At 41.0% G+C, this 27,320-nt stretch overlaps 1 protein-coding gene across 5 annotated transcripts in view; it reads left to right on the top strand.

Moving 5' to 3' along the window:
• Efna5 (ephrin A5) overlaps window positions 1-27,320 on the top strand; it is a 284,200-nt gene that overhangs the window by 222,871 nt on the left and 34,009 nt on the right. For all 5 annotated transcript variants that reach the window (XM_006996259.4, XM_006996258.4, XM_076549745.1 and 2 more), the window contains exon 2: window positions 10,553-10,845. In XM_006996259.4, the coding sequence (XP_006996321.1) occupies window positions 10,553-10,845 (293 nt within the window). The remainder of the gene's footprint in view (window positions 1-10,552; window positions 10,846-27,320) is intronic.

Raw genomic sequence — 27,320 nt, 5'->3', positions numbered from 1 at the left:
GGAGTGTCCCTTATCACCTTGTTTCATCATCCTTGCCTCAGGTACCCTTTGAGACTCGGGGCCTCCACAAGTGCCTCATTCAAACTTGTAGCAAAGCCATACCAAAACTTCTGAAAGTTCAAGAGGGAGGCCATGTACTCTTGCTTTGAACTCTAGTTTGGAAAGTATACCTTTGACAGGAGAGTTTATTAAATCGAAGCAGATGGAGAAAAAAAACATCACCTATAGTCTGTCACTGAGATAAACAGGATTCAAGTGGGTAGAGCTGTTATTGTACATGAGGATCCCCAAAGTGCCTGGATTTGTTTCTAAGAAATAAATCATGAACTGTTTATCTCTTAGCTCCTCTTATGTTTCCTTGGGATAGAGCAATCCATTTCTTATTTTGAATGTTGGGTTATTCTTACATATATCTTTCTGTGGTTCAGGCTGTAAAAGTAAATATAGGAGCCAGCTGTATGAATGAATATCCTTTTAATAACTTTAGGGAAGAAACCATAATAATAGTAAGCAGTGCAAACCCACGTTTATGGGATGACCCGCAGTTCTCGGCTTCCCAGGCTTAAGCCACCTTCCCAGGCTACCTGCCAACATGTGCATTAAATGGCAATTTCCTATGTCTTGATATTAAGAAGTACCTTGTGGTTTGTTGTGTTCCTAAGACACATTCACTGTGATGTTTGAAGGGTGCTAGCATATTCTGTTTTAATGTCTGGGGTCAAGGAGGAGAAAAACGGAGCAGTGACTTTTCCATAGCACCCTCATTTCTTCTGAGTGGAAGAAAGCCTTGCTGAAACCGTGAGACAGCCTAGTTGCCTCGTGACAATACAGTCACTTCTGTAGGGCTGCAAGTTAATTTCAGAAGTGAAAAGTGTCCCTGCTTAGGAAAATGGTGTGTCCTCTCTGCTCAGAACAGCTCACGGATACTGAGCATCTCCACGTGTAGGATGCTGTGGGAGGTACCAAGAGCGGTTTAACACTGCCCTCCTCCCTCCCCTCTCATTCCCTTCTTCCCTGGGCATTTTTAGTTATTCTTGATTGCACCTCATCCATTTATTATTCATCTTTTCTTCTTATGACACAGTCATTGATGGTATTATAACCTGAAATCACTCCACTTTCTTCTATACTCTTAATTTAATGTTAAAATGTTTTAGTCACCCAGTCCGCTGGTACAAACTACAATAGTCTTGGTAACTTAAGTATCAGATTGACTTTTTGGAGTCAATAATAGCAAGATCCAGCAGGGGTTGGTTAGGGTTCCCTTCTCACCCTGTCTTCCCATGGCCGACAGAGGGAGCGTTTTGCTGTCTCCTGTTGAGAGGACACTAATCCTATTGGATAAGGGCTCTACCTGTTAACCTTGATTACCCTCATAAAGACCCTGTCTCCAAATGCATTCGTACAGAGGTTCGGCTTTCAGCATAAGTCGTCTGAGGATAGGGACACATAATGTGTGTAACGCTGCAAATATGGAAGAAAAGAGCATGTCTCACATAGACAGCAGACCGTGATGTGCACTTTGTAGCAGGTTACTAAGCTTTAGCCTGGCGCTAACTCTGTGCCTCCTTTCCATACACATTCTCTGGTGATGATAGCTTTAGGGGAAAGCTTCAGAAGTCCCAAGATAAAAACAGGGGGAAAAAATGCCTGTCTACCTTGCCAGGCTTCAAGCAGTGGCCTGGCTTGGCTAGGAGAGAGGTGGGAGATGTTCCTAATCCTCGGGCATTCTGGTCTGGTGGAGACCTCAGAATGATGAATTAATACTGGTCTTTATTCACAAAGATCTGAGTCACCCTTTGGTGGTGACTGGTTGATGGCTGAGAAATTTGATTTCCTCTCCCCACTCCGGGGTTAAGCAACAGCGAGAGACTGGGTGTCAGGCAGTTTGTATTCTCCACATCTTCTCACTGCAGCCAAAAAAAAAAAAAAAAAAAAAAAACCTGCCTGCTTTGGGCCTGACCTGAGCAGACGGGAGTCTCCAGACCCAAGGAGCCTCTGGATTGCCAGCTTCTGGTTGCCGGGGACACAGCTCAGAAGAGAACAGTGGCTGGCAGAGGCTGAAAGGAGTCTTGGGTGTCCCTGCCAGTGTGAGAGGCGACTGCAGGGTTTTGTGAAGCCGTCTGCTGAACCCTCGCAAATGGAGGCACTCAGTGCTGCTCAGCTGTGTAATTGGGATGGAAATGGGCCAATGAGAGGCAGCAGTTTGTGCTTAACCTTTTGGGAGTCTTGTTCCAGGAGACTTGGTGTGTGGGGGGGGGGGGCGCAACATTACAAATAATAAGCTTCTTCGCCTGATTTGTAATGAATTAGTAATAAACGGCCTGGTGCTGTACGGAAGTCTGCGATTACAGAGCGGCTTCGGCTAAGAGCACGGGACCACATCTTATTTTGATCAGCTGTAGCGTAGCAAAGACATGTAATTATCATAATCTAACAATTAGCTTGGCATCACTTTCCAGTGTTTAATTACCCCGATAGATGGTAATTGAATAGAGGACTTAATGACAAGAGAGAAACTTTAATTCTGCCTTAGGTGCTTAAGTTGTCTACTCGGCTAGGCATAATTCTCTCGCATTGCTCGAACAACAGTCCTGGTTGTCTCTTCCCACCTTGTAGTCCGACATCGCTCTGTTTCATGATCTTGACCTTTGTTTGTCATACCATGAAACTCTCCTGAAAATTTGATATAGCGACCCAGAATCCATAAGATTATTACGTGTTTTACATTTCTTGGATCTGTTATTGAGCTAAAATTTCCCTTCTTTGGGTACCCAGCAAAGCGCAGGTACTCATGGTAGAGACAGTAGATGCTGCAGTGACTTCAAGGAGACGGAAGGATAAGATACCTACAGACGTGTCCCAGTTTCCCCCTGAATCCACCCATATTCTTTACTGTTTATGAATGTAGTGAACATCTAGTTTCTTGATACTCTAGATTTCATCTCCTTTCAGTTCTTAACTTGGCTCCCAGTCAGATTTTGATCAAGCTCCTCAGAAGGTCCTAAGTGGCCTGTGTACCTAGCTACCTCTTGCATAGCAACAACACTGATTTCTGCCTTACAGACTATTAGATGATATTACTATGGTTATTCCGTGGCATGCATGCTCCCTTTTGGCTGGCAAAGGTCACATAAAACATGCCTATTTCCTTTCTCCTGGCTTACTGTGTTTTGCTTGTTTACCAATAAATTAATATAGAGTAATACTAATTCCACATGGGTCCTGGAAAATCTAGTTATCGAAAAGTCAGAGATGATTCTGGGACTTGGAAGATAACTTTCAAAAAGTTACCCTCAGCTCATACAACTATTTCAGTGTTTATATATCATGTATTTAAGAAATATCAAATCATTATTTTCCCAAAACCTCTTCTTGACTTGGTGAAGAAAGTCGGGATTTATAATTACTCTTTGCTGTTACTAGTTTTGAAACTAAGAATGGCCTGGAATTCTGCTGGATGCTACTATCCCACATACTTAGGAGTGAGCAGTTTGGCAGGTGGTTCGTGGGTTTCGTAGACACCCACATCCCTTGGTCAGAATCAGTTTGTTCAATTTTTTCCTGAGACATTGACTGTGTAACCTACTTGATGATTCTTTTTCTGCACCTTTTTCTGCTCAAGTCTGTATGTGGCAGGGTCTCTGCCCCACATCCTTATGAGGCCCTAAAAGTCCAGATGGCTTAGAGCCTGCTGCCTAGCTTTGTGGAAAGCTCCTGGCCAGCAGACATAATGAGAAACAGCCTGTTCTGCGTTGTGTAAGTGACCCATGTTAGGACCACACTGATTGCCAGACGTTAATTCTTTATTTTTGTTTCAAAATCCCCTTTCGAAAACTATTTGACATGATCTGTGATGTGTCGGTCTTGTTAGGGCTCTGCCTGGTAAACAGGCTGACTTGGCCTGCTGACATTGACTCCCTCTCGCTCCATGCTCTAGGCTTCATCGGGGGCTTAAAAGCAATTAGACTGTCACCCAAAATACCCAGTTCCTTCCTAGAGGAAAGTCTTGTTTAGGCTCTGCCAATTTAATGCTTTGTTTCCTTTGGAACTCCTCTGTCAAGCTAATAAAACAAGCTCCAAATGAGTTAAAACATGGGGAGAGAGAACATTCTGTGTGCCTTGTGTTTGATTGAAGCAGGTGATGCTCAGAGGAAGTACAGTTTTTAAAAAGCCATTAAGACTGGTGTGCCTAATACTAGACTAGCAACAAGCAAGAGCTGTTTAAGATTCTTATCATTTAGTATGGATAATTAATATTGGATATGGGACTTTGAAGCGCACACACATGGTACAGAGAGAGAAAGACCAAAGTCCTAAGTTAGCATAGTATTCTAGTGATGAATTCTGAGTATCCAGTCAGGAATCTTATGTCTTATTCCTGTTCCCAACAGTTAATGAAAAGCTGCCATGCCGCAGACCTTCACGTCAATGAATTCTGTTCGGCATCTTCATGAATGGATCAGCACAGCATTTAAATCTGTGTAGTAAATATTTCATCAGCATCTCACACTTCCTCAGATGAAAACGTCCACAATGCAGCCAAAGCTATTGGTGCACACACTGCATATAGGTAGCACATACTAGACTGCATCTCACCAGCAAGAGGAAAGAGGACACATCCCTGAAATACATATGGAAGCAAGTTTCCCCTTCCAGTTTGCGAGTCTCCACTCCTGTAGGAATAGCAGTTGATATTGCTGTACTGCAGAACCTGGAAGAGATAGACCTGGACATTTCCAGCTTCAATTGCCCTGGTTGCACTGAAACCACCCATGCCTCACACTCCATGAGTTCTCTCTCCATTACCAATGCATCCTAAAGACCCTCCTGTGTTAGCCCAGGAGAGAGGGGGAAAGTTTGAAATGAGCAAAACAAGTATTTGTTCAGCCCTTGGTGATAGTGCTACCATTTATCCAGGCCAAATTTCACTCGCTGTTTGTATTTCATGCTTAAACCTCTGCAAGAAAACAAAACAAAACAAAAAAGAACATCTTCAGATTTAGGATAGGGACCATAAGGTGTGCATTCTGCGCTGAGAGAAAGAGCAGAAGGAGCCGGGGAGAAGCATGTTATGTAACAGGGCTGTCCTGCCCATTGCACAGAAGTACATTTATAGACCAAAGCCCACATCTCTTACAGGGCCCACTGGGTCCTTTTCGGACAAATGAGGAGTTCTCCCAGCTAACAGACATCTTATTCTGTAATTAGACTCTAAATCAAAACTAGTGGAATTGAAAGACAGTGCTGCCGGGACATATTCACTCTAGATTTAGTTTAAAATTTGAGAAGAACCCTGAGCTGATAAATTTGCTTAATCTTTGATCATAAATCACATTCTTCTTTTGCATTTCAGTTCCAGAATGTAATATATTAGGTTGCCCTATAATTAAAGAAGTGACAGCGGAGTCCTGTTCAAATAGGAATGTTAAAACAATCACCTCTTGACACATTAGAATATATTTAAAATGTAGTAATCAACTATCCGATTGGGGAGAAATAACATTTTCATTGTGGAGTCCTTTAAGATACTACCCCGAGGGGAGTCAAAGTGCCCCGGAGCGTCCTCACTTCTAATGGCAGTCTCCTTCCAGTGATGCTGTTTCTGTATTTATGGAGTGAAGCCACTTCACTCAGGAGCTGCTTGATAAAATACCTCACTATGTATTTCCCTGGAAGCAGGCTCTCTGCTGTGCCAGCAACATATGCTAAAGGCCAATTTAGAATGTTTTAAATATGCACCATCCCCTTCCTTTTCCAGCTACTAAAATGAAATGCGTTTCGGCTTTAGCAAAGGAGGATGGAGAGAGGGGGGTTGCTACCGGAGAAAATGGCCAGAGGTTGCTTATGCCCCTGCTGCACTGTATGCTGAAACCCAGGCCACGGCTCGCGTCTCTTTGTTGTTTGCCCTCGCTAGCTGTCAATACCCACAACACAGGGGCATATGGCAGAGGAGGAAGGAAGGTCAGTAACCTGAAAAACCATCCAGGGACAAAGACAGCTGGGCGGTGTCTGTTTGCTTTGACAAAGAGTCACCAAAGGACAGGATTAAGTTAAGAACTCCACTGATAACGAACCCAAGTCCTCAAGGACTAGATGGTCCATTTTTCCAGTGACCCAGAGTGGGAAATAAAGTAGTTAGGAGGACAGAGATGTTATGGTTCAAGCTAAGTGGTGCTGTCAAATGATATTTAAGTTTAATCTCTAGAATTTGAGGGCACAGTATTGAGAACTAAATGAAAAGACAATCATCATCTCTTGTCTCTATTTGATTTGAGTTTTGAGATTCGTGTCATGATTCACGTCCACTGCACAGGTTAAGTAGGGGAAGAGATACATTGACAGTGGTTGTAAATTGATAATCAAGACCACATTTAGCAATAGGATGGAAAGTCACCCGTCAAATACTCTGAGCCGCATTCGCTTACCTGCGTTTAGAGGCATGCTTCCCAGTTCCCATCCCTACTGCTGTGGTCACATCCACAAGTCGTCTTCAGGAATGTGCCTTTCCTCTAACCTGTTAGTTTGCCTCCATCCTCTCCAACTTCCCACCAAGTTTATGCCTCCCTCTGGGTATTAGGGATGATTACAGCGACTTAAGTTTTGTGCTGAATTTTCTTATTAATCAAGTAAAAAATGGACCTTCTGTAATATACATGACATTGACCCTCAACCAGTCTATGGCCAAAGTTTGATAGATGTGTAAAATATATTTTTGCTGTAAGAGAATCTATTTTATTATATATTGTGTAGAGGATTGATCTGATGAGCTATGTATCCCAGTGAGAAACAGGGGCTCTCTTTCCATGCCTTCGAGATGCTTTTGGCTCCTAAGATATTCACACTGATGCAAACAGTCCCATTGGTAACCACTTTATGCAGATGAAACCTGCTTACCAAATATAGTGAGCGTTCATGCTTTTACAGAGTGAACCATAGTGATAATTTAGTAGAGACTGGATGAACGATGGCTGCCTGATTGGTGAGCTGCCAGATAGTACAGTTTTTAAAAAGATACAGCGATGTCAAAGAGGTCACAGCTACAGACACAATGGTAAAATCAGAGGAAGTTAAAAAAAAAAAAAGAGAAGGCACTTTCAGGAAAGGCCCTAAGACATTTGCTAACCTGCTAAAGCCATGACTGTCACCCATAGCACCTGTAAACATTGGCATGCAAAATCATCCTTTCTAGATGTGTGTTCCTTCTTTAATGTGAGCCCCCGCTCATGAAAACTGTTTCCTAATGGAAAAAAAGATCCCTTTATGTGAGTGGCTGCTGAGTCTAACAACACTTATTCTGTGAAAGACTAGAAGACTAATGTGCATGAGTCAAGAGCTAACACTGCCATCTGAGGCTTATTTTAAATGCTGGTGTTCCCCTTAGCTTTTGGTTTAGGATTTTGGAAGCAAGTGGGTAGGCAGGCAAGAGAAGCGGGGCTTGTCCTAGGTTGGTGTCGCCCTAAAGTAAACCGGTACCCACCGTTTTAAGAGGGTGCCCTTTTAAGACGAGAAGTTGTTACAATGGTGGAGCTGCCGCACTGTGGGGCCATTGTGGTTTCACAGACAGAATAAGCTTCAGAACCAAGGAAGATTTGGGTTCTGATTTTAACCCCACTACCTATTTATTGTGAAAAATTGAGATAAGAGGATAATATCCTCTCTGGATGTTGTTCCTGATTGGTAATGCAAACACAATATAATGACTCGATATAGTTGTTTTGAGTATTTCATAGTATACGTATTTCATATATGTAGAAACATACACAGATCCCCCAGCACAACGAATGCTTATTATATCAGTGAATGGGAAAGAGAACTGAAACCCCACTGAGAATGAGAATTGTCCCTCTAGGGAATACGAAGCAGGCCTATGGACTTGATGTTAGCAATTTAATCTCTTAGGAAATGTAATATGAAGAGCATTAGCTCTGAGGTCAGACTGCTTTGGTTTCAATTTCCCTCTACTTTTTACTAGCTGTGAACACTGGGCACATCACTTGATTCCTTAATCTCAGTTTCTTTGTCTTTGAATGGATACAATAACAATGAATATTCTGTGGTGGTGTGATGGATAGTAAACTGAAATAATGAATGCACCCTAGTAGTACTCAATAATATTAGTCGTGCTTGTGTGTTCCTTCACAGTAAGAAGGCCATGACCACTTTGTACCCAAAAGGGGGACCTTGGTATAAAATTGGAATATCTCACCCTATTTTTTTTCTTTCATACCTAAGCACATTATATAATGCCTTTCATGGATTTCAGTTAGTCATTGTTTTATTTATAGATTGCCTATTCTTTGACATATGCATTAGTAAACAAATGTGCAAATTAAAGATCTGAAACAAAGCAGGCCTATAATCCTAGAAGGTAGATACAGGAGGTGCTGGGGTCCAAGACCGCTTTTGACAATATAGCAAGTTCAAGTATGGCCTCTGCTACGTAACACCATGTCTCGAAACACAGAGAAGCAAACAAGGATCTGAAACAGAAGTGGAACTTGACTGTGATAGATTATCATCTTCAGCAACTGATCGAAGAATATTAGCTTCTAGAACAGTCGTCACATGTTTAAAATAGGCACCTGAGTACTTCACTTACCTCACCTGAAAGTCCAGCATCACCTGAGGGGATTACTGATCAACCCAGTGGAGAATGGGTTTTCAGTTCCATAGTGTGCTTTATTAAAATTTTAGTGACGCTAACAGAGAAAAGTGGAAAAGATAAACTAAACCCGAGGTGCCAAAGGAACCTGACAATGTGGCTTTTAATTGTAGAATAACAGAATTATAGAATAAAAGAATAACAGAATGAGTCCAGGTAACGACAGTTTTTAATTTTCCCTTTCAATTTGAGCATTTTCAAATGCTAGTCAAGCTAGCATGAGTGACACTTAGGGAAAGGAAAAACTCCCCCCTTGGATGTCTTTAAAATCTATAATAATAATAATATAATAGGATAAAGTGCATCTGGGCATCGCCTTCTGCTGCAGTTCTTGTCTGGCTCTCGTCCAGAACTGTCAGGCTCCTCTTGAGTACTGATGATTCATAGCCCAGCCACCTTTTATCTCAACATTGCAGTGTCTTTTCTTTGTACTTCAGCGGTGATGTTACCTTGATGTTCAGAAATCCCTTTAAAGCAACAGTCTTTCCTTACATCTTGACAAATCATTGTCTGCCAGTAATGAAGAAGAGGTAAACTCATAATCATTATCAACGCAAAGAAATAAATACTGGTGGTGTGGTTCTGTTTCTAAGAAATGCCTTCCTACTTGAGGATGCTAACTGGAATGTAAATGTTCTGATAACTTCCCCTTGTTTTTGAATTATCACTTATAAACCTCAAGATGCTCTTTTTATGTTTCCTTCTCTGAGACTTGAGGAGCCATGGGAGGCAACCAAGGCGAATTCTCATTGTTATCCCATCCAGTGTGCAAGGAAACTGAGGCTCTGGGTGATGGATGACGTCCACTCATCAGATACAATCTTTAAGCCCGGTCTACTCACTCAATGAGTAGTTCTCTCACTTTCTTTTTGAACAGTGTTGGGTCTCAGAAAGGAATCTTTGTCAGAGCATATTTAGCATTGAGAATAAAAGCAGTCTATTTCTCCCAGGCTAAACATGAGTCTCAGAGTGCTGAAGGTCTCATTTACACTTGGGTCTTACATTTTAAGAACTCTTTGGGAAACTGGAGGGCATGAGGAGGATCTTAGAATAAGAAGGAGCCTGGGAACCGTCCCAGAGAAAACCAAAGGATTTTCGTGTACGGAGGAAGGAGGATACAGTCGCAGCTGACATCTCTAAATGTTTTATGGACTACCTTGTGGAAGAGGAATTAGATTCGCCCTTTGTAACTCCAGGCAGCAGAAGTAGGATCAGTGGGTAGAAATTACACAGAAGCAGATTTATGCTCAATATAGGAAGAAAGTTTCTAACATTTAGAGATGTCCAAAAATGGAATTGACCAGCTCATCATCCCTGGGAAGTGTTCACGTGAGACTGAGACTGACTGTCCGGGTTGAAGATTACGGGACTTTATGAGTGTTGTATTTCAGCAGTAACACAGTTTTATGGTGAACCTTTCTGAGGGCTTAGGGAAGAATTTCCTCACTAGCTTAAAAACAAAGGCGTTTTTATAAGCTTTCCTGCCAAGATTTTAGACTGAGAAAGATTTACCCATATGAGTCTTGCTTCCCCATCACTAGGTCCTGTGAAATACTTTTCAGCTGATTGGGAAAGATATTAATTAAAACAGAGAAGCCATAGTTTTATAGAATTGAACTGAAGCAGACATGTGGTACTTGCAGATCTGGTGTGTCTGTGTGTCTGTGTGTGTGTGTGTGTGTGTGTGTGTGTGCGCGCGCACGCGCGCGCGCGCGCAGTTGGCTTTGTAACATTTCACATTAGGCTATAAATCATAACAGTGTTTAACAAGAACTTTTCATACTAAATGTTTTAGCCCCAGGATTATTGAAGGACTCCACTGTTGATTCCAAGCAGAGACACTTTCCCTGTCTGAATGATCACTTCCTTTATTTTTTTCCCCAACAGATTCCAGAGGGGTGACTACCACATTGACGTCTGTATCAATGACTACCTGGATGTTTTCTGCCCTCACTATGAGGACTCTGTCCCAGAAGATAAGACTGAGCGCTATATCCTCTACATGGTGAACTTTGATGGCTACAGTGCCTGCGACCATACTTCCAAAGGGTTCAAGAGATGGGAATGTAACCGGCCTCACTCTCCGAACGGACCACTGAAGTTCTCTGAAAAATTCCAGCTCTTCACTCCCTTTTCTCTAGGATTTGAATTCAGGCCAGGCCGAGAGTATTTCTACATCTGTGAGTACATAGAGATTTATTATGTTGTGGGGCAGCTGTGAAACTCAGGCTCATTTTTTTTTTTTAACCTATGTTTTGGAGAAATGCAGAGCTGGACTCTGCATTACAGATGTCTCCTTGTAAATGCATATATCATGATCCCTAGATACATTAGCTGGGAATTGAGAGCCCAAATTAGATTAAAGACACACCGCTTCTTCCCCTATGAAATTGCGTGTCAGCCTGTTCAATGAACCACTGCTGACTTGTATTTCTTTTAAATGAAAATTGCCAGGACTTTTTTTTTTTAAAGCTTGGAGAAAGAAGGAAAAAAAATTCCTGAAAAAAAAATTAAAGGAAATAATTAAATTTACATAACTTGGAGTCATTGCATTTCTTATTCAGGTGTCAGCAATAGCCTTTGAATCATCCACATTTTTAGTGGAGAAAGCCATAACTCCTGCAAATGTCAGCATGCTGACGATGAGATACTTGCTTTGCACTGAGGAGAAAAGACAATTATTAGGAGCAGCTGTGTCTTTAGACAGGCAAGTGTGAAGAAGTATCTAGGAAGAGTTCCAAGGGAACCGGCTTCTCACCTGTGAGCATGGCGTGATTATCCTGAGAGAACTCTGAATGTTCTCAGTAGACCAGCATTAATCAGAGTGCCACAGTCTGCTCTACTCTCCGTCACAGGCAGCGTTACCCTTTCAGGTGTCATACTGTTAATAGATTACCCTAAATGCACCTCAGACTTCACTGTGCGTGATACACCTGGGGGCCTGGTTGTCATACTTGAAACCTGAGGTGGAACCCGAGGGCCTGCATGCATGAAGTTCCAGGGAATGTTCATGTTGCTGGCCTGTGGGCCACACGTTGAGTAACAGAGTTCTAGAGGATACCAACTGTAGGTCTCTTGGTGCATAGCTGGATGTTTTTTTAGTATCGAGTATTTAGAGTCTAGTCTCTAGACTCTAGCTTTTCTCACGTTCACTGTAGGCTGAAGGTCATGAAAGCTTGTTTGTTAGTTCCTGGTACATTTATTTATTGAGGAGCTCATGGTGGCTCTGAAATGTTGGGAGGTGCAAGGTGAAGCTATTTCTTACTTTTAGCTTGTCAAGAGGCAGTTTAGGTGAGGACAGCTGCGGAGTAAAGATGCATGCAAGTGCCAGTTGGGACTCGGGAGGAGTTGAGGCGTACCTTCATCAGGAATGAAGAAGCTTGGTTGCTCCTGCTGTGGAGAAATCCACCTGACACCACTGAATGCTTGGCATCCTTTCCCCATATCCGCTTGCCAGACAAACAAGGCAGAGACCATTCCTTTTTTTTCTGACTCAGTTCTTCCATCCAAATGTCTCCACCCACATGGTTTAGATTCACGGAGGTTCCTAGCTCCTCTCCATCTCCAGAAAACAGAATTTTATAGTCAGCCAGATTTCACCCTTACCATGGCTCTCTCGCTTATATTGGAATTGAATTTTAAAAAAGGAAATTGAACAGTACCAGTTTTATTATTTCAGCGCATACTTCTGTTGTTAGTCATGAGAAAAACGTGTAAAAGGCCTTGATACTATCTCACATCCAGTCCATAGAATTAAAAACGGAAGATTGAGTCTCACAGACTCGGGAAGCACTGGCATCCAGTGACCCCTCACGCCCTCAGGCAATGCGCTCACAGCTTCACCGAGTTCTTCTCTCCCTGAAAGAATCCTATTCAGCAAAGGAGGGGACAGAAAAGAGGAGGTATTCAGTGGTGGGGCGGCATTAATTTCATTAATTCCCCAACTGTAAGTTGCTCTATTCGAAGGGGAAATTATTACCAGAACTGGTATCTTCTTATTGACTTCTCAGATTTGAAAACCAACAAAAGCATAAACCGGAAATAAAGAGATAACATCAAGATGGGAAGCACACTCACTGGCTAACTAGTTGATTGCATGATTATTAGAAATTATAGAATCCATTGAGGTTCATAAGCAACATGTTATTCACATACACTGTAGTGCTTATGACTAGGTTTTTCCTCATCTGTGGTTAAATTCAATATTTCACTAAAAATCATTATGTGTCTTCTATAACATTCATTTAACGGAGTCATTTAACTGTCAAGGGCTCCCGTCAAAGTAATTGTTCCAAAATGCTTCAAAATATCAAGAGCTTTTTTGCTGTTCAGCTGAGTTTAACTTAAATTACTTTTTTTAATGAAAGGTAAAATAGCACAGAATTAAGCAGCAAAGTGATGTTCATTTACGAGAGGCACAGTGGCCTGGTGTTCAATTAAATGGAATTTTCGACCACGTTTTCAACCCACAAGAGCGTCCCTCCCTGTCTGCTCCATGGTGAAAGGCTCTCCTGTCTTCCTCTGCTGAGAGTAGTGGCAGAGCTAATATGGACGGCTTAGCACGTTTAATGTGCTCTGCTCATAATTAAAGCACAGGACTCTGAGGGGAGGATTGGCCCTTGGTTGAATTTCCTCTCTCCTAAGATGTGTGGAATGAACAAAGAGATTGGGAAATGGCTTTTTTCCCCCCACACTTATTACACACATCTCAGAAACAAGCTTAACTGCCCAACAATGGAAGTCAGAGAATGTTCTTTTTTTGTGAGGATAAAGGGACCAAGTAGTCTCTTAACATCTCTTCACACTTCTCCAAAACCAGGAGGAGGAAGAAGCCCATAGCCTACCGTCTGTTCACTGTAGGCTTAAGCTCAGCTGTGAGGTAGGGCACCAGAAAGATAGAAACCGATTTGGTGCAAAGGCAAGGCGGGCATTCCATAGCAGGGGTGCCTAGACTCAGACAAGACTCAAACCAGAGGATTCTTAGCAATATCCCCTTCGTCATCTGAGGGGTTATCTCCTTGTTAGTTCCTTTGCATTCCATACATTAAGAAAATATAATGGTTGACTGTATCTCCTGCGGAGCGTCTGATTTACCTTCAAGATGAAGTGCCCTTCAGTGTTCCCAACTGCTTTATTCATCCCAAATGAGGGCTTGTCACTGCCTTCCCTGGGGAGCAGGCTGCAGGTCAGAGTTGTGACTCATTGGGGCCAATCCTGAGTCTGACCAACTGTTTTTAATCCCTTGATAAGAGATTGGTATCCTAAAGTGGCTACAAAAAGGATCAGTGGTGTTTCTGTCAGTAGTAACAGGTTCTCAGAACTGCCAGCCAGTTGATTAAGGTAATAGTCATTTATATAGACTTTATATCAGGCATGTTCAACCTGTTGCCCATAGCCCAAATACAACCTATGACAGCAATGACTGTGAATGTGGCCCTACACATTAGTAAATCACAGTTTGGTGTCCCAATGTCAGTACTTTTTAATAAGGAATAGCAATTTTTGAAATTGCTATTAAAATATTTTAAAAAATACTTTGAAAATGTTCTTCACAAATCTTAACCTATGGAGAACGTGTTCAGAAGAACTTTATCTGCTCTCATATCTACACCAGAAGCGATCAGAGAAATCACTAAAATCAGGACATGATGTTATTTTTATAGGTCCATAGAAATACTGATTTGAAGGCAGCCTTTTGTTGAGGGGAGGAAATAAACACAGTGATTGCCTGGCCCATCAGTTGCTGTAATGAGCTACTTGAACTTGGGCAAATCACCTAATATCTCTGGAGTTCAAAGTCTACATCTGTAAATTAATGTGGCTGAAATAAATGATTTCAGAAATTACTTGAAACTTTAATAATCCTCCTGTTATTAGTTTTTTATCTGAGGTCTGCAGCTTCGATAAACATCTGTGCAGTGGCCCAACATGGTGCTGCGTGGGTATCAGTCAATCGAGACCAAGGGAAATCTGTGAGAACACGCAGAGTGGAGGGTTGTGTTAAATCTTGTCTGTGTTCTCTGCTAGTGTGACAGGCTCCTCTTCTTGTCTGGATGAGGCCAGCAAGGTGCCCCATGGCTGCATTCTCCCTCTCCCAACCATCTTCCTCTCTGAACTGGCCCCATCCCCCCCCCTCGCCGTCCTCCATCCTATTCACTGTAGCTAGCACACCCCAGTGTTGGGGCTTTGGCATTTTAATGTCTCCCCACCTCATTCATACCCCTTGCTTTCACGCTTTTTGGAGGTGTGTTGATAAATGTCTTTATCACAAAGGCTGGATAGAAATATAAAAACAACACTTTTTTAAAAATCATTCTCTTACACTCTTACTGTCTTGTGCTATTATTTTTCCTCAGGCACTTACCACTCCTGACATTAAATATTTATGATTTATTGTTCATAGCTGTTTCTGCCCCATGGCATGGATTATACTTTTTGTCATGGAAAACATGTTCAATAACTAGGAGTAAACAGTATTTCCAGAGCACATACTCGGTTCTAAGTACTGTTCTGAGCACTTGGTCATTCAAATAGTACTCTGAGATGTGAGATAGTGTTCTTTTTTGCATATCTCTCTCTCTCTCTCTCTCTCTCTCTCTCTCTCTCTCTCTCTCTGTGTGTGTGTGTGTGTGTGTGTGTGTGTGTGTGTGTGTGTGTGTGTGAATGGAGAAACTGAGTCAAAGATCGGGTTCTGATGAAAAAGGTTCTGGGGCATAAGCTACGAGAAGAAACGAAAAGATGAAAAGCGAAGTTCTCATGTACTTCAGAAGGAAGAGCATACGTTTTTATTTTTAAAAGGTTTGAAGTGGGCTCTGGAGATGACTCCGTGAAGTACTCGACAGACAAGTGTAAGGACTTGTGTTTGGATCTTCAGCACCCATGGGCAGGTGTGGTGGCTTGCTTGTCATCGGAGCACGTAGAGAGCAGAGACTTTCAGTCATCTTCAGCTCTCCGAAGGATGCCTTTCCCTCTCCAGAAGACATCCTTAGCTCTGTCACTCTAGACAACTTCCAAAGCCAGAAAAGTTGCCTAAATTCTAAACAAAAACCCTAAATTTGCTACGTGCACAGTGAAGTATCCAAATTGGATTGTGATTATTTCTGTGCCCCTGAATTAGTGAATCTTTTTTGTTTTGTTGTTGTTTTGTTTGTTTGTTTTGTTTTGAGACAAGGTTTCTCTGTGTAACAGCTCTAGTTGTCCTGGAACTCCCTCTGTAGACCAGGTTGGCCTTGAACTCAGAGATCCGCCTGCTTCTGCCTCCCAAGTGCTGGGATTACAGGCGTGTGACACCACTGCCAGGCAAATTAGTGAATCCTAATGAATGGCCTACTAGAGATAAGTATAATTTTCAGAAAATGACAATATAAGGGCAAAGGATGGTAGCCTTTGCTGCATCTAATTCAGGTGCTGGGAACATTCTATGCATGGGCACCTTTTCCATAAATTCATAGTATTTTTTGCTCTTGAATGCATACTAACTGTCAACCCTCCATGTATTTTAGTAGTTGATAGCTTTGTTTTAGGCTGTGAGATGGTTCTAATATGCCATACTCAGTTTTTTTTTTTTTTTATCAACAAAATAACCTAAATTTTACTGAGACAATTTTACTTCTTTTTTTTTTTTTGGTTTTTCGAGACAGGGTTTCTCTGCATAGCTTTGCGCCTTTCCTGGGACTCACTTGGTAGCCCAGGCTGGCCTCGAACTCACAGAGATCCTCCTGGCTCTGCCTCCCGAGTGCTGGGATTAAAGGCGTGCGCCACCACCGCCCGGCCAATTTTACTTCTTATAATGATCCAGATCTACTCGAGAAACTGATTGGGTAGTGTGGTTATTGAATAACCTTTTATAGGTATGAGAATATTCAGAAAAACAGAACATTACTATGAAGGAGACACTCCTTCACTTGGCATCTGGCTCCAGAAGGTTTTCTGTAGGTGAGTTGTTTGGGGCTCTGAGTATCACTTCCTTATAGAAGTGTTCATAAAATCAGGTGAGGGCTCAAGAACACAGAGAATCCACTGAGCCACAATGAATGGATGAAAACTGTATTTCCAAGGAGAAATGGTATAAACCAGCACATCTAGAAGATCTGCTCAATAAACAATAACCGAGTGAATAGGTGTCATAATAGTGCACCACATACAGGGAAGAGATTCATTTTAAAGAAGTTTGTATGGCACGTTCTGCGGTAGTTCAATGGCTTGGCAATGCTTTTAAATCCATGGAAATAACGTGTCATCCAAGGAGAGTAGGATGTGGTTTAAATGTTTCTTTAAAAAAAATTGTGTGGACTCTGGTCACTGCAGCCTTGGGCTTGCGTCTTTCTAGTCTCCTAAAGATTTATTTATATTCGTTTTATGTGCATGGATGTTTTGTCTGTACATGTGTCGGTATGCAGTGACCTCAGAGGCCAGAAGAGGGTGTCAGATTCTCTGGACCTGGAGTTATAGACAGCTGTGAGCTGTTGTGTGGTACTGGGAATTGAACCCCGGTCCTTTGGAAAAGCAGCCAGTGTTCTTAACCACTGAACCATCTCTCCAGCTCCCTTTATTCTCCTAGATACTAGTGTGTTGATGGGAAGTTGTCTAACCTTACCAAACTTCATCTGTAAAATGGTTTTAACAATAAGAGTTTTTCACCCACAGTTTCTTACTCCCAAGAGCCAGGAAATGAATTGTCTTTTAAAGGACCAGCTGCCTGCTAAATGGGTGTCTTTAACAATCCTTATCCAAAATGACTTGTGTCCTTCCAAATTTTTTTTTTATTTTTATTTTTTTTTTTTTTTATTTTTTTATTTTTTGGTTTTTCCAGACAGGGTTTCTCTGTGTAGCTTTGCGCCTTTCCTGGGACTCACTTGGTAGCCCAGGCTGGCCTCGAACTCACAGCGATCCGCCTGGCTCTGCCTCCCGAGTGCTGGGATTAAAGGCGTGCGCCACCACCGCCCGGCCCAAATTTTTTTTTTAAGATTTACTTATTTATTATGTATACAGCATGTATGACCAGAAGAGGGCACCAGACCTTATTACAGATGGTTGTGAGCCACCATGTGGTTGCTGGGAATTGAACTCAGGACCTCTGGAAGAGCAGTCAGTGCTCTTAACCTCTAAGCCATTTCTCCAGCCCCACGTCCTTCCAAAATTTAAGTTACCTTGGATAGCCCAAATTGATACTTTAATTCAAGAAAAAGCATAGACATATAAAGATTACATTTGAAAACTAGTTCCAGTATCCCTGAAAAGAATTATGCTAGAATTATATTCACCCACAGATGCCTGCTATTGCCGGTAGAGTCTGGATTTGCAATGGCTTCCACTGGGCTACATTAAGGATTATTATTTGGCTTTTGGAACTTCACACCAATTCTCTATTTTCATGAGTTTTCTTATTGAAATAGAAGAATGTGAAAATAGTACAATTATCAAAGCAGAAGGGAAAATGTTTTAACTATACAGGCTATTTACTCTTGCAAGGGAGGTAACTTGTAAATAGAGTGGTGTCTTTTTCTTTTTTTTATAAATTAACACCTCAATACTTGTTCTGGTGTTTGTGTGTACATGCATGTGTAAACACACATTTTATCTGTTATTGACTTATTATTATTATTAGTGAGCCTTTCTTTTGGCATTATTTGCTCTAGCAGCAACTGTTCTGAGATTCCAGGAGGTCATAACAGAAACTTCCAGAAGAACTCTTACAAAGTACTACATTACCCCATCAGTTTTATTTTTAAGGTGGTGTCCCAGAGAGTGATATTTCAAGGCCTATTTATGTTAACACAGAAAACGTTGAAGGGATTGTTCAGAAAGTGACAGATTTTAATATTTTCTAAAAGAAGAAATAAAAAAATCCCTAGCTTTTTAAAGTTTTGTTTTATTTTTAAAATAGAATGCAACCATTTTTCTCCACTTGGACATTGGACATCTTTCAGGGATAGTATTAGTTCCCTTTCTGATAATAGCCATTTTTATTCTCTCTGTGTACTTTACAGGTCTCTTGTGAGCCTACAAGACTGTGCCTTTTCATTTAAAGAATGAGTTTAGAGAATTGTTTCTGGTTCAAGATGTCCCTGGCCGTCTTTTAGGAAAGTGTGAATGGATTGATTCAAGAGTCCTTAAGTCAAAGTTAAATAAACAACCTGGAAGATGTTTGGGGACCTCACAGTTTTTTCCCCCTGTGTTAATTGTAATCTTCTCTTATGGAAACAATTGTTTACTGCCAGGTGTGCTGCCAGCCTTCTGAACGAGAGTGTGTGGTGTGGTCTCAGTGCCGCTGGGCCATGAGTGTGGCGCCCAGGCCTTGTGGTGGCTTCGCTCCACACTTCACGTGGGGCAGAGTAAGCGATAGGATCACAGGATGGTTTTCAGGACTCCAGGTGGGACAGAGTAAGCGATAGGATCACAGGATGTTTTTCAGGACTCCATTATTTTTTAACCTACTCACAGTATTACTCCGTCAAGCATTTAGATTTTTAAAAAGAGAGACGCACGTGTTGTTAAACGAGGGGATGGAAGGAGAAACATAGCTGATCTGATGTTAAAGGAGTCAGAGAAATTAATTAATGCCAGGCCTGTGCAAATGGAAGCTGGGGCGAGCATCACTGCGTCATAGATGTTGACGCGGAGAGCATTCTGGAAGTTCGCAAAGGGAGCTGTGACAGTTATTGAATAACTGGGGCTTGATGGGAACTCGTGGTATCAACCACAAGGAACTGAAGACTCCCAAGCAGCCTTCCCATTGTCTGAGTTTTTCAAAGGCTATGACATTCAGATAAGAAGTTCAACAACAAAATCATTTTTATATGTCCTCCTCTGGAGAAATCAAATTGCCGTCTGAGATGGAGAAAGCACGTAGCATCTGACCTCCTGAGGGATGAAAAGGAATTATGTCACCTTTTGCTCCCTTTTACATGCTCTGAATAAACACTGAAAGAGAAACAAATTAAAGGATTGCTCCCTTCCCCCCCCTAAATGTCAAAAGTGACCACATCTCCAGAAACAACTCCCGTGATTAATTGCATAATCTCACAGAGAAGCAGCAATACTCAACTTTATAAATATGGGATGTATTCAATTGGGTTCGGAGTTAACAAAACACAGTTTGATGGGCTCCTGCATTTCATGTACATGTGGCGTTACATAGCACAGATGCCAGGAGAAATGGAAATAACATACCAGTGACACTTGGAATAACAGTGTTTATATTTCATTGACTTTGGACTGTCAGCATACTAGTCTCTGTGTTTCCTTTAGTAACTTACTCAGGCAACCAAACTTCAGTGTGATGATGTCTAAGTGTCATTTGTTATAAATTGCACAAGCTTGCACACATCAGATACACAGTCAATCGTCAGAGAGAAAAATGAATACTTTGTAGTATAGAAAAACCCCAATCTTTTCCATGCGACACACACACACGCACACACACAGAGTGAAAGTTGACTGAATAGGGCTCCTGTGGGAATAATGGGGTTGTGGTCTTTCATCAGAAGAAACACCATTTCTGCAGGGTTTCCCGCTCATCTTTTCTTGCTCTATTTTAACAGAATGGTCTTGTAACTCTTGGTTTGAAAGTTGTCATACAGCCTCGCAGCAGGCTTATATTATCTACAGAGTTCTTTATGAGGAAATATAAATCACCACCAATGAGACTTTTCACAGCCAGATATATGTAGAAATCTGTGTCAGTGCTTTCCTGGCTGCCTAAAAAATATCTCTAGGCTCTGAAGCTTCCTTACCACTCATCCTGCTCCCGACCCTTTTGGGAAGCAATTCTCAAAACTTGAGATTTATGGTCCACAGAGCTGATAGTGGCTGTAAAGTTTTCTATTTTCTCTTTTCTTTAATATTAATGCAGAGAACGAGGCATTATCATTCATTATTTTAGTTCATGAGTATCCTGTGGGCTTGAAATACGGTTCCTGGGGATGTGGCTCACCTCTATTTAATAGGGGAAATATGTGGACTTTGGCAACAGGCTGTTTTTCCATTAAATATTTTTATGTAGATTGTATAAAATCCACATTAGGAACAAAATCTTAATATAAATGCAATATCCAGGCTTAGTTTAAAATTTTAAAATCTTTACAAAATATTAATTCCTTCTGAGCCCCAAAAGTAAAATATCATGAATTGGAGAACAGCCAGCCTGTCTATTATTGTTAGAAATTGCAACGATAATATCTTTTCATTTTATTTTATTATTTCCACAGATGTACAATATTTCTGACCAGCTTTATCTACATCACCATAAGCAGCGTTTTAGTCTGCAGTTAGTATCCCCTTAGCATGCAAATCCTCTAAAAACAAATAACATGCTCTGGATAATTTAAAACAAGGAAGGTGCATTGCTTTAACTCACCCAGCTCCTATTACCTTAAGAAGCGGGGTACTAATCCAGATTTGCCTCCCCTGATTCTCTTGGAAATTTTGAAAAGTTAATTTTCTACTGAGGTAAATTGTTACCACTGCTTACAGAATTGATGGGTTTCACTCTATGCTATGGTGTTTTTGCTTTGATGCTTTCAGTGGGTCCCAACCCTTCGATTTAGAAATCCTTGCTCTGTTTTAGGTGGCATTTTAAGAAATAGATCTGAAAGAGCTTTAATTGGAGACCCCAAACGTAGCATAGGACAGGGGGCTTAAAGGTCTTGCTGGGGGACAGTCAGTTCAGCCAAGTCTGAGAGCGTGTGGTGGCCCCCTCACTAAATGAGACGAAGCATAGTTCATCCTTTTGCTAAAGGCTTACTCTGCTCTGAGGAATGATTATGCTCCTAGGTGTAATTATAGTGATTTAGCGTTTATTACATCTACTATGTCCATTGGTTCCAAGTACGAGGTGCATTCCCAGCCATCAAATCCTCATCTGTGAGGCAGGTGGTGGTGTCATGGTCTCTAGTGTTAACATAGGGAAGCTGATGCTCAGAGAGAGTCGTAAGTGTTAAGCTTGCAGCTTGCCTCCAGGTCGAAGTTTTATTTGTGCATGTCATATGTATCAAAACTAGATTGTTTGCTGCTAGTGACTGAACCCAGGGCCTTACCGTTGCAAAGCATGCATGTGATCCCTGAGCTGTACCCACAGCCTCATAATAAGTATTTTTAAAGAAGTCAAAGTTAGATAGAGTTCAAATATTGACAGCTCCTGTCTACTCCAGAACTGAGGACAGTGCCTGTTCTGAAAACAGCTAAAGTAAGATAGTTTAGGAATATTTTCTCTTGCCTTATTACTGAGAGTCACAAAAGGCCTGTGTGACAAATATTATACATTATATTATTGTGGAATGATTTGTGGGGTCAGAGTATGATGGCATATTATGGTGTGTCATTTGCTATGACAGAGACATTTAATGACATTCAAGACTATTGAAAGTATGTCTCTTCTATGCCCTCAGTCATTTTTCAGAGGTTAAATTTCATTAACAGAATCAATATTGTAGTGTGGACACTGGTAGATTTATTGTAAAGCTTTGTGACCAATTGTGTCAACATTGCAGCTATTAATATGATCTGCCAGAAATTGCTTACCTGATCCCTGAGGAACATGGTACCTATACCTATACATTGTTGCACTTATTATTATAGTAATTTGTAATGACTATTGTTCTTACTGTTTAAGATCCACAGTTTATGGGGGCTGTGGAGATGGCTAAGCGGTTAAGAGCACTTGCTGTAGAAGGATGAGGACCTGAGTTCAAATCCCCAGCATCCATGAAAAACATGGGCATGGATGCAAGTGCCTGTAATTCTAGCCTTGAGGAACAGAGACAGACAAATCCCCAGTGCTCAGTGGGAAAGCAGCCCCACCAAAATGGTGATATTCCTGTTCAATAAGAGACCCTGCCTCAAAGAAAGGAGATGGAGAGCATTAGAAGATGATATCCTACATCTTCCTTTCACCTCTGTATGCACAAACATGGGCGAGGATGCCTACATACCATGTGCATGCAGCACACATACACACACACACACACACACACACACACACACACACACACACACTTCTTTTTAATCCTATACTTCTCCATAAGCTTAGAAGTATTAAATATTCTTTATTTTATAAATTTTATAAACATTATATATATATATATATGTTATAAGATACAGTTTTTATAACACAGACCATATTGGAGATTTGTTATACTTGAAATTTTTTAGCATGAAGTTTGGGAGTTAATACATAGAAATGGTCCAGGCACTGATTTACAAAGATGGTCACCTAGTATTGGAAAGACATCCTAGCCCAAACAGATTAAGCTTCATCCAACTTCTGATAAGCAAGTTAGAAAAGCAAGAACCCAGAATGAAATATTGGGCATGGTGGTGCACACCTTTAATCCCAGCACTTGGGAGACAGAAGCAGGAGGATCTCTAGGATGATGAGGCCAGTCTGGTCTGCACAGTGAGTTCCAGGTCAGCAAGGACTACATAGTGAGACCCTGTTTCCAAAGAAAAGAAAAGCAGGCATCTAAGAGAAACATGTTGCTGGAGAAGAAGCCAGGGTTTTTTTTTTTTTTGGGGGGGGAGTAGCACATAAATACATTGAAATCATTTGTTATATGATAATAGCTACCATAGGAACATTTAACCCATCACTTAATGTAGTATGCTATATACCATCTTATCTATGTCGTGTGGCAACTATTGTTCCCATTTTTCTGATGAGGAAACTGAAACACACACGGTGAAGTAATTGGCCTCACTCACAGGGTTCATGTGTGGAGGAATCCAAATTGGAACAGATACAGGCTGACTCCAAAGTCCACACCTTTGGCTCTTATCTGTGAGTGGAAAGTCGTGTTTAAAAACTAATTCCATAAAGAGCCCTGGTAGTTACTGAGAAGTTATTCTCATCTCAGAGATACTAATACCCTGCACTTGACTTTTCCAACTTCACCATTGCTTCTGTGTTTCCTTCAGCTCTGTTGCCATAGCTATACAGTTTCGATTTTTTGGTGTCGACTTTTATGATGTTTATGTTAAGTGGAATTGCTAAATCAATAACGTTTGCTGGATTATTAGTTTAATTAAAAAGCAGAATTTCTGACCTTTAGGTATGATATGTTTATTATTAAAATCCCTTTAAGAAGATTTATTGAAGCTGTTTCCTGATATATTTATATTCAAAATGCTGTAAATCCATTTATTAAACTCAGCTCAGAGCTGTCTTTTACTGTGCATCATAGTTGTAAAAAAAAAAAAGAAAGAAAGAAATCTACTGGACTATAGAATGTCACTCTCCTCTTAGTGAAGCAGATCGTCTGTGCTTGGTGGGCTGTGTTTTCTCTGCAGGCCTGTGTAGCATCATACACTAAGTGTCCGTGGACAGCCCTTGTCCCCAGGAGCTCACAGTACAGTGTGAGGAATACATACTCATAAAAGCAGTTAAAGCATTGAAAATAAAATGTGTTGTAAGATCAGCGCTGTTCCTAAAAGAGACAGAAGGAGCTGACTTGAGGGGCAAGGTAGGATTTAGTGCTGTGTCCTAGATCTACTGATCTACCTGTGGGCATAAAGGTGTGAAATCGCAGGATCCTCGAACTCACTTCCAGACCTTCGGATTCACTCCCTTTTATTGGATGGAGGGTCCATGTGAACATGCTGCCCAGCTGTTTTTCCTAAGCTGAGGGACAGTGAAAGAGGATGTGTCTGAAATGGGTACTAGAGGATTCAAATAAGTGGAAGGTCACGCCCACGGTGGCTTCCACCTTGAGAAAAGATGTGCTTTCTCTTGTGAATGTTAGCATAGTTACAGGAAACCAAGGCAGACCGAGGTGGCCCTACACCACCTTCCTCTCGGCCTTACCACAGGCTTTCTTCATTTGTTCCATCCAGAGAGAGATCCACTTTGACTTAGCTGATGCAAAGGAGACCCAGGTAGCCCTCTGGGTTTTTTTTTTTTTGTCTTTTGACTATATTTTGGTACAGTTTTTAAAATGTGTTATTATAAAATGAATTCCTTTTCAACAGTGATAAGCTTCATAAACAAGGATAAAAGCCAGAGAAACAGGGAGACAGAAAGGCAGGAAGATGGTGAGTGAGAGGTATTCATTTCAGGCTAACAGTGTGGAAGGAAAAGCTGTTCCTGTGGAGAAATAGAAAGGATGGTGACTCAGGCTGGCATTCATCATACAACCCAAGGTTGTTGGAAGTGCGGGCGAGAAGTCAGCGCCCATTGTTTGTGACCTTTTGTGCTAGGCAGCTTGTTTTTGTCTGCCTGATGTCAGTTAGAGCCTGATGAAAAAGGAGTGTATCTAAGTGGAGCAATGATTTGGTTATGATTAAAGGTCAATGGGGGATGTGTATTTAATCACCATTTACCACTCATAAACTGGGTTAGACAGCCGTCATCTTAAAACCTGTATAATATGCTCTGATTCTTAGAAAATAAGTCTGTTATCTCATAGATTCCTTTTAAAAAGACTTCATGTTTAGAACAAGAATTTCACAATGGAGAGATGTGGGTCTAGCATGCATTACACACTAGGTACGTTTAGCTGGGCAATAGATCTCCACCTAGGCCTGAAGGTACCCATATATACGTGAGATGAAGTGCTAGTTTAATAAATGATATTCTTAATATTGATATCTGAAAGGCAATTAGTTACTTTCCTAGTTCTATCAAAATTAATGGTCACTTCCATGACAAATCTTTATGGGTACTTTAAATTATACATTTGCATATGTCAGAAATAGTCCCTATCATCAGCTAGTTTGAAATACAGTAGTAGTCAGAAATAGCTCACTGTCATTTACTCACAAGTACATTTTTCTCACAATTTTTATAGTATCAAATGTGACCAAAATGTATTAATTCAGTTCAAAAGGCATTAGTTCAGTTCACTGGGTTCATTTATTTTCCTACAGTGGTAAAGATGTAGAAATATCATTCTGCTCGCTCGGAGAGCCATTGTGTGGCTCACATCCAAGTCTGTAGTGGTCAGATGAATGCGTACAAAATATTTTCAAGGACTAACTAGAAAATTGCTTTACCGTTGGCAGGGTTTGTGCACTTATTTTTCCTCCCATAGAGTTTTGTACCTGAAAACCACGGAGAAATATTCTTTTTCCTAAATTGAGAAACTCAGCTGTAATCTAAATGAAATGGGATAAATTATCTTTTTCACAATTATCCATTAAAGAGAGAATTAGAATTAATATTAATCACAGATGTTTCATCAAGCTTTATTATCAACCAGATTGACTGCCAAAGTGCTTTCTGGAAGACGTTTTCTCTCCATCCCCCACCTGCTACTGAGAACAAACTGTTATTATGGGTCCTTAGATAAAGATTAATGGTTTTGGCAATTCGTTTGAGGAAATCCATATTTTACTGTACATTCCACTTCAGTTCAAGGCATCGCTAAAAAGCACGGTTTGTCACCTCACTGATAAAATTATGCAGTGGAGACATATGGTATGATATTTCCTTCTACCATTATCAGAAACAGGCTAGTCAGGAAGTCTCCCAAGGTTGGTATCACCCAACCCAAACTGTTTAAACTTCAGCAAGATTTGTCTGCAGAAAAAAGAGCCTGCATTTAGGAGACACATAAACATGCACATATCCTTTCGTGGTCTCTCATTAGCTTGCCATTGTGTTTTTTACTAGTGTCTATTAGTAATATAAAATAATAAGCTTTATTATGACATACTCATATGTGCATATAACATACCCTACTCAATTTCTCATCCATTTCCCTTGCTTATATTTACTGATCCTACCTAAATTTTATACTACTCTTTATTTTGTGGCTGCTGTCAGAAGTAATTGCCAAATGTTTGACCCTCATAATAATTGCGAACATTTCCTGATGTTCTATCAATTTGCCAATGGCACTGTAGACCAGTGCTGCATTCAATAGTTAAGGTCCTCTGTGTGTAAAAGTTTTATCAGTTCCAGCAACTCACGCAACCTTCCCTTACTCTATAAAGAGCTTGGTTCTGTTAACTGGGTCTCCCAGGGTGGAGAGGATGAAACCCTGGGGATCTAGAGCATAGCAATGTCTCATCAAGATATAGTCATGTGCTCTTCTTAACTGCAGTATTTCCCCATTCCTGAGTGACTCCACTCAGGATTCAAGTTCATGGGAGAATGGATTTAATTGGCATCTATGCATGTCCTTTGGCAAGAATAAAGAGCACCATGATTGACAGCCCTAAGAATTCATGGAAGAAGGAGAAGTTTGTTTTTTTTTTTTTTAACATTTTTTTTGATGGTTTATATTTTAGCCTAAATAAAATAGGTAGTGATGCTGAGTGGACTGAAGCAAATATTGACCACAGCAAGCAAGTCTGTTCTTCACTGATGAACAGTACTGTAAAACACACAGCGTGGTACAGAACCACGGAGAAAACTTACATAAATGATTTGAGTGCCTCTGAAGCAGAAAATCAACCCACTATCTAGAGTTTTCATTTGTCATATGGTAATATTCTCTTTTTTTTTTTTTTAATTTTTGAGACAGGGTTTCTCTGTGTGTAGTCCTGGCTGTCCTGAAACTCACTCTGCAGACCAGGCTGGCCTCAAACTCGCAGAAATTCCCTTGTCTCTGCCTCCTGAGTGCTGGGATTAAAGTCCTGTGCCACCACCACCCCGCTTACAGTAATGTTCTTTACATGGTCCTTTTGTATTTGCCTAATACATTTACAGGCTTAATTG

This window comes from Peromyscus maniculatus, chromosome 13 (genome assembly GCF_049852395.1).
Source record: "Peromyscus maniculatus bairdii isolate BWxNUB_F1_BW_parent chromosome 13, HU_Pman_BW_mat_3.1, whole genome shotgun sequence".
In the NCBI taxonomy this organism is placed as follows: Eukaryota; Metazoa; Chordata; class Mammalia; order Rodentia; family Cricetidae; genus Peromyscus; species Peromyscus maniculatus.
The sequence above is the reverse complement of the archived record's forward strand: the minus strand, read 5'-3'. Positions and strand labels throughout refer to the sequence as shown.